Consider the following 8098-nt stretch of genomic DNA (forward strand, 5'->3'; position numbering starts at 1 on the left):
TACTAGATTCGATAATGGCAGAGTCATGCAACATGCATGCCTCGTTATAAGGGCCTTCTTCTGTAACGTCATCTTCACCAATCATCATCATCCACATATACTTCTACTCTGAGTGCATAAAAAATTATTCTTTATCTAATTTTAAAGGTTAAAATAAAATGGTAATTAAATTGGCCGAAAATTTTGTACATGAATATAATTATGGTGTAATGTCTAAAATAAAATTTTTTTTGCAGAATGTAAATTTTTTTTTATAATATGCGAAAAACATTTTTTGCACATTGAAGTGACAGATTCAACTTCTACATCCACGTATTTTAGCTCTAAATTTTATTTTGGTGAATTACATTAAATTCAATTTTATTTTAAAATTAATTTGTGTAATTATATTTTGTGCATTATATTAATAAAGAGATTAGGTTGAAAGTAAATAGTAGCCTATAATTAAAATGGGTAAAGTATGTTGGGACAAAATTAAAACAAAATAAAACTTAAAAATATTTTTAAAATTTTTGTCAAATTTTAAGAAAAAAATATACTCTTTTTTTTTTTATCAAAAATAGAAAATTCGAACCTACAACTTCTTAATTGAGAATGGGAAGACTATGCCATTTGAGCTATAACTCATGGGTGAAAATATATATACTTTACTCATTAAAAATGTATGGTCCATGACTCTATAGTCTATAGTCTAGGGTAGGAGCACGTGTGTAACGAAGTCCGAATAATGTGCCACCTTAGCACTCTGCTTACTACTTCAATTCATTCACTCTAAAATCTACCCTCTTCAATAATCCTCTCTCCATTCTCAGAAATTTCATCTTCAACCTCTTACTCACTCTTATATACCCTTTTCAATAGTTTAGCTAGTTTCAGTTTGAAGTAGACACATTACACATGAGTTTGAGTTAGTAGATCTTATAACAAGAAAGCCTTAGGTTGTTCTTCAACACATACAACAAAAACCCAGGTTTGATGAGGTATGCAAAGAGGTTTCATTATTTTTATTATTGTGTAGCATTGTTCTACCCATGGTTGTACCAAAACAAGGTGACATTTTTCTTGTTTAATTTCTTGTTTGGTGTCCCACTTCCCATTCCCACAAAGGTTATTAATAATAATTAATTGTTAAGTGGGTATGTGTTTTCCATGATTAACAACAAACCATTGTGATTCATTGTGATTAACAAGTACTACTACCATTAATTATTGTTATATATTCCAGTATTCAATAATGTTCAATGCTTTTTAATTCTTAGTTTAGCTGAAATAATACATTAAATTCATTATAATACGTGTAAAGATATGTATTAGTCAAAGAAGGGAACAAAGAAGAAGTTCTAACGTTTTCATCAAAGTCATTTGCAGATATTCAAACCTCAAATGGTTTGAAGAGACTAGATGAAATCTGTTAAATAATTTGATATATTTAATTAAATTATTTTAATACATATTTTATTATATTTTGAGTGAATATCTGCCTTGATAATTACCTCGAAACAACGAGGTCACCAAAAAAAAAACATTCAATCTGCCCTTGTTATTTTTTTTGGACTGATTAGTCCATGTGCCAAAAAAATAACATTAACTTTTTTTTTGTATATGTGCTTCGTTGTCCTTTCGAAGTAATTGTTAGAGGCCGAATTAAGTTTTTTTTTCCAAGAGTCTCGTTGTCTTTCGAGATAATTATCAGAGGCTATTTTAGATTTTTTTTTTCTTATATTTTTTTACATGAAAACATATTAAAAAAGATAAATAAATTTTTAATTAATTAAAAATTTATTTATCTTAAAAATAAAAAATCAAAGACCTAGACGCTCTGAATCACGAGTGGGGTCCAAAAGGAATAACAAATTGGAGAAAGGGTGGCAGGTCACTGATGGACCCTACAAATTAAATGAAGACAACTCGCTGCATTGAAAATTTTCTTCTTTACATATGCATACTTCTGAATCACACTTTAATGTCTTTAAAGCTAAGTAAAATCATATCTTCTATATAGCCGTTATTATTATTTATTATTTATTATTTAGATAGAAATAAAATCTGCCACAACTACTTGTGTAATTTGTTTCTTTTCCCATTGAATACAAGACAAATCACAACTTTGCCTTATTCTAAATCATTATAATATATTCTTTTCAAGTAAGTAAAATAAACATGGTACTAATTTGGATAACTTCAAATTTGAACTCACTACTACTTTGTTATTTTCTGAGTTAAAGTTGTTTATGACTTTGACAATGATTTATTACTATAGCTTTTCTTAATGAAAAGAAGTATAATTGTCCCAAGGTTTTTTTTCAACTTTTACAAAAGAAGAGAAAGAGTTTTTGTCATGACTCAATGATTTCACTAACTCTTGTATATATAAAAATGGACCCTGAAATTGAGTAGAAAAGAAAACCAGCTAAGGTATGAGCTGGTTTGTTTTTGTATTAGGAATGAAGGTTGATGAAGGGTTGTTTTCAATTTAGCAAAGGGTTACTTTCAAAGAGGTGGTGTATAAAATATTGTTCTCTTTAGTAATAAGCTTCATTTATTATGTGTTTTTTGTGTGGCTTTTATAGAATATACTCATTTGAAGAGGTCACTATCCTCATTTATCTATTTATCTATTGCCATGGCTTGTTTCTAAATTATCCATAATATAATCTTTAGGTTGGTGAACATGACCCAATAATGCACATTACCTGTTTGTTCTTTTGCTTGTTTCAGTTCAATGATCTATAGTTCTTTCCTAAACAAGGAATGGCATATATGATTTGAAGGAAAAGAAATTTTCTGTCCTACCAAGCCATATTAATTATTCTTTGCTTTATGATATGCTCATCATAGCTGTTTTATGCTGCTTTGACTTTTCTGTTTCACACTCTCAAACTATTCTGGTTCAACTCAAATACAAGAGCTTCAAGCCACTACTTGCTCTAGCTCCTCATTCTCAAGATTGTTGCAAGAATTATTGTAGGTTGGAAACTATGTAACTATATTGTCGGTGCTAGTTTTCTCTATCAATTGAATATTTATGCAAAAGAAATCAGTTGTGGACTTATTGATTTGAGTGTCTTTGCCACTTTCCACTCTTAGTGCTTCTTTTTCCAAATTCCAACCCCTCTATGGCTACTAACTAGTCTAACTCTACTAAAAGCTTTCAATGCCAATGTTGTCAATCTTTCATGTCAGTATACTTTCTTCTACTATTCCTTGCCTTATCTTTGTTTCTATACTTAGTAATGAGGGTGGATATAGCATTGACTATGATGTTTGCTTTTGTTGGCCAACCATGTATTTGTTCTCCTACCCATTTTACCTTTTTTGCATACACTGGCTACAGAATTCAATTCAGAGAAGAAGACTTCCTATCCCCTAATTAATTATGAAATTGTTGGCATTCATTTCCTTGCTGCAACATGAGGGTAGAAAATGAAAAAATGGGATTGCAGTTTCAGCTTTTATTGTTGATATTAGTTCATCTTGTGGCTAACTTTACCATTTTGTTTCCATAGATGATGATTGGAGCTTGGATAACTCAAAACCTTCTAGCCTCTTCTTAATGCAGGTTAGCTAATTGATGCTACTTTCATTCTTTTTCATTTAGTTTAGAAATGCAACTCATGATTAAGTTTTATTAGTTGCTTCAAGTTTCATGTTTTAGGCCTCTTATATATATGCTTCTGATGATGGTTTTGCAATTAAAATTTTATGGATTGGTACAATCTTCAGATTCACTTTGATGTATCAACTGTATATACATGCTTTAAGTTCACTTTAGCCCTTTATGGGGAAAAGTGTAGCAGCATATTTCTGCTTGTCATTTGCTGTTTTTTATTTTATTTTTTGGTGTTGGAAAATCTTGTAAGATATGTGGCTTGTTTCATAACCATGACGAATATTCTTGCCCAATGATTTATATAGCACTAAATCGTTTTTCCTTTCTTGTAGTGTATGGGTTGGAATAAATGAAGCTCAAGCTCAGAGTTGCTCTTGCTATCATCTTCGTCTTGCTCTCGATTGAGCACTCATTTTCTGGTTGGCTTCACAACTTAACTAAAATAATTGTCTCTTCCATCTTTTACATGTTTAACATCTGTTATTTGTAAATCCAAAATAATTCTCCTTCTTACTATCTTATTGCTTACCCTTTTTTTTTTTTTGGGCAGATGAGCCTTCTGATACCTATGGCCTAAACAAGTGGAAATGTACATGTGCTTTCCAAGGGAACCAGAGCTACTCTATTGCAAATTGTTCTAAGTCATGTGATTGCCGTTCGGGTATGGTGGTGGTTTTTCCCCCTCAGTTTTTTCTCTGTTTTTTCTTTCAATAGACTATTGAGCTTGAGCTTGTCATAGTCTATGTTTGGTGGATGTAGTTTTGTAAGATTTTCTTGGAAACCAGAGTTCATATGCAGTCATAAAAGAGCTTTTATTGTAAATTTCAACTCATATTTATTGTAACTCAGAAAGAATACATGAACAGTGACAAAAACTAATTAGATATAAGTAGTTGGTCTAGTTGGATCCTCCAAACATTTTTATGTATAATTCATGTTTAGAGTTTAGACGTTGACACAGAACAAAATGAAAACTTTTTAATCAAAATTGTAGATGATTCCAGTGAGAACAGCAATCAAAGTTTCTGTATTATATGGTAACTTCTTTGCCTTCCATGTAGATGCTGAAGAGACTTCATCTATATGGACATGCTTATGTAATCCCAATGGATTCCCCCAAATGGGAGTGGCATCAGCAAATGGCCACAACCATAATTGCTTCAGTGCCTGCAACTGTACCTGGGGTAACTTTTCCTTAAGCTGATTCATATGGACTAATGCTAAACAGCTACTATTTTACACAGAAATGAGAAATCTAAGGGTACATTTGGTTTGCGTGTTCATTTTCAGTGTTTTTTATTTTCTGGATTTTGTGAAGGAAAAAGTGAAAACAGGATGTGAAAACAGAAAACAAGATTTTATTGTTTTCAGGTTTTTACTTTTTCCTTCACAAAATCTAGAAAACAGAAAACACTGAAAATGAAAACAGAAAATGAAAATGCAAATTAAACGCACCCTAAGATTTGCTTTTAGAATATTACTCTATTGGAAATCTAAAACAAAGTTTTTCTTATAGAAATTTTATCTCCTTTCAATGTAATTATTATATTGATAACATAATCTAGTACCTCCTGATACAAAAATCATTGGCTTTTTACTCTGCAGGAACTAACAGCTTGCCACTAGGTTCAAAGAAACACATCTCCAGCAAGACTGTTGTAGTTATTCTACTAATATGTGTTGTCTGTACGACCATTGCATTTCTTACCTCAGTCCTATGCTATGTCTACCGAAGGGACAGATGTCCTATTCAATCACCAATATTTTCACCGGATAAGGAAACAAGTAGTGGTAGCACTGCCAACTTAATTAGTCACAGGACAGTGACTTCTTCAGTGGCAGAAACAAAATTTGCTATTGATTCTCCTGTTAGTAATATGACAGGTAAGTTTGTTTTTAACTTGCTGTTTATATGTGAACTCAAAAGTGCTTATGTTAATTTTCCTTTACTTATGATTCGTAATCAGTTTTTTATTTTATGTTTTATTCTAATGTAGGATGCTTTCAGAAAGCCTCTTTCTTGTTTGGGATCCAGAGGGAAACTTTTCATGGAAATATTATTCAATTTTCCTTTGCCGAACTAGAAAATGCCACTGAAAACTTTCTAGGCTCCAACCTAATTGGACTAGGTGGAAGTAGTTATGTATACCGCGGTCGTCTGAAAGATGGTAGTATCGTGGCAGTTAAGCGACTAAAAGATCCAGGAGGGCCAGAAGCAGACTCTGCATTTTTCAAAGAGGTTATACCTAATTTTTCCAGTGTTTATAAGTTTAGACTTCAAACTTTCTTATTTCTGTAATTATAATCACTTGGTTTCCTTAGTGCAGATTGAACTATTATCTAGACTTCATCATTGCCATTTGGTGCCTTTGCTTGGATACTGCTCAGAATTAAAAGGGAGACATTTTCAAAGGCTACTAGTATTCGAGTACATGTCTAATGGGAATTTGAGGGACTGGTTAGATGGAGTGTCTGCAAAAAATCTCGACTGGACCACACGCGTCACAATCGCAATTGGAGCCGCAAGGGGCTTGGAATATCTCCATGAAGCGGCTGCTCCAAGAATTCTTCATAGAGATGTCAAATCAACAAACATTCTTCTGGATGAAAATTGGCAAGCAAAGGTATGATTGGATAGCAAACTAGGAATTACTCAAAGTTGGCTTATGATATGCATGCTGGTGATTTTAACTAGAATTATCAACACTGTAACCGCACTAAATATTACTTTTTTAGTTGATAATATAACTAGACATGCATAAGAATCTAAATGAGCTTGGCTTGTGACATGCATGGCGATAATCTACTGAAGTTAGCTGTTATACTATAGGTTGTTCACTTCAATCATAAGCATACCTTATAATCTTTCAAATAAACAACATGCAGATAACTGACCTTGGTATGGCTAAGAACGTGCGAGCGGATGATCACCCCAGCTGTTCGAATTCTCCAGCTAGAATGCAGGGAACATTTGGATATTTTGCACCCGAGTATGCTATTGTTGGGCGAGCCTCTCTTGAATCGGATGTTTTCAGTTTTGGGGTGGTTCTCCTTGAGCTTATCAGTGGTCGGCAACCAATCTATAAAACTACGGGCAAAGAAGAAAGCCTTGTTATTTGGGTATGCTAAGATAATCCTTACAACATTATCCTGAGTTCAGAGTGTTTTTTTATGAGGAAGATCTTATTGACTTTTACCTACTCCACCATGAATTTGTTTCTATTTTGGTCATTAGATTCAACCAAGTAAAATGGCCTAATTACTAATACAGCTTGATATAATCTTCTGTTTTAGGCTGCGCCCCGCTTACAGGATAGTAGGCGAGTAATATTGGAGTTGGTCGATCCACAACTGAAAAGAGACTTCCCGGAAGAAGAGGTACAGATTATGGCATACTTAGCAAAGGAATGTTTGTTGCTGGATCCGGAAACTCGTCCATCTATGAGTGAGGTTGTTCAAATTCTCTCAAGTATTTCGCCTGACAAATCGAGACGAAGAAGAAACATTCCAGCTAGCCTGTTCCTGGTGAACACACTCATTATGATGTCTTCAGTTATTATTAGTTGCAATGTTTCCATTATAATAGGTTTCTAATTTTGTAAGTCTTAACATTTTTTGCTTTCGTGACATGTAAAGGAACCAGTAGAAGCAGAAAGATCTCCAGTTCATAATTCATTGCAACAAGACACTGATCATAGATTCTGGGTTGGGAACAAAAACAAAGAAGCTAATGTAGATTCAGCTGAGCATACAGAGAATTTGACCCTCTTGACATCAAAATCCGAGAGTTGCCACGTGTCAGAAGAGGAAATAGTAGACCTAACTGAGCCGCGATACGAATCATTTTGCATGGCAAATGTCAATTTCTCATGAAGACAACTACTTGATACAACTTTTGTTGCTTGTACTACAAGTTATTGTGCATGTCTTGCTTCTGAATATGTTGTTCTCCATTTTTTATTTCACTTAAATTATAAAGGAAGAACACATAGGTGTTGCTAGATGAGCACAGAAATTTCTTTTGCATCTTTGTACAGGAAAAAACATAGGGTGATATAGGATATTCTGGTTCTACTTTGAAAAAAAAGAATCAGATTAGATACACATTAAAGGGTTTTGATCATAGAAATAAATTATTTGCAATTATATTTTGGTACCCAGTTTGATCTCCTAACCTATGATGTAGTTGAATTGAAATTTTCTAACTTAAACGAAAGGATAAGAGTCTCATTAATTATTAAATCAAACTATTAATTGAGGTTTGTTTACTTTGAATGAAATTCCTAAATGGAGGAGTTCCAGCCATTGTGGATTCTAATCCAAGTGGTATGTCCCTGTCTTTTTCTTCCTAATATTTTGATTTGATTTGATTTGAGAGAGAAATAGACATAAAAGACTGCTTATTAAGTAAGACACATTGGAAGGAATGATTTATTTCTTTCTTTTCTTTTTTTTCTAAATAGAATTTTATTGATTAAAATTGAAGTT

General features: G+C 32.8%; 1 protein-coding gene across 6 annotated transcripts; it reads left to right on the forward strand.

Annotated features, from left to right (window-relative positions):
* On the forward strand, positions 749 to 7766 carry LOC107629236 (receptor-like serine/threonine-protein kinase NCRK). Of its 6 annotated transcripts, none has more exons than XM_016331978.2 (11): positions 749 to 980; positions 3507 to 3559; positions 3943 to 4029; positions 4161 to 4271; positions 4672 to 4794; positions 5216 to 5494; positions 5608 to 5849; positions 5938 to 6234; positions 6497 to 6730; positions 6905 to 7135; positions 7247 to 7766. In XM_016331978.2, the coding sequence occupies exons 3-11, from the start codon at positions 3960 to 3962 to the stop codon at positions 7481 to 7483; spliced, it is 1824 nt and encodes a 607-aa protein (XP_016187464.1). In that variant the 5' UTR covers positions 749 to 980; positions 3507 to 3559; positions 3943 to 3959; the 3' UTR covers positions 7484 to 7766. The 6 variants fall into 6 exon arrangements, with proteins under 6 accessions (XP_016187464.1, XP_016187466.1, XP_016187461.1 ...); XM_016331980.2 differs by lacking the exon at positions 749 to 980 and adding an exon at positions 2214 to 2498; XM_016331975.2 differs by lacking the exon at positions 749 to 980 and adding an exon at positions 2505 to 2968.

This window comes from Arachis ipaensis, chromosome B03 (genome assembly GCF_000816755.2).
Source record: "Arachis ipaensis cultivar K30076 chromosome B03, Araip1.1, whole genome shotgun sequence".
Lineage (NCBI taxonomy): Eukaryota > Viridiplantae > Streptophyta > Magnoliopsida > Fabales > Fabaceae > Arachis > Arachis ipaensis.

Excerpts from the sequence above, each read along its gene's own strand:
- LOC107629236 (XM_016331978.2), top strand. The coding sequence starts at position 3,960 with ATGAAGCTCAAGCTCAGAGTTGCTCTTGCTATCATCTTCGTCTTGCTC. Across the intron at positions 6,731-6,904 it reads AAGAAAGCCTTGTTATTTGG|GCTGCGCCCCGCTTACAGGA; the intron begins GTATGCTAAGAT and ends CTTCTGTTTTAG. Across the intron at positions 7,136-7,246 it reads TTCCAGCTAGCCTGTTCCTG|GAACCAGTAGAAGCAGAAAG; the intron begins GTGAACACACTC and ends TGACATGTAAAG.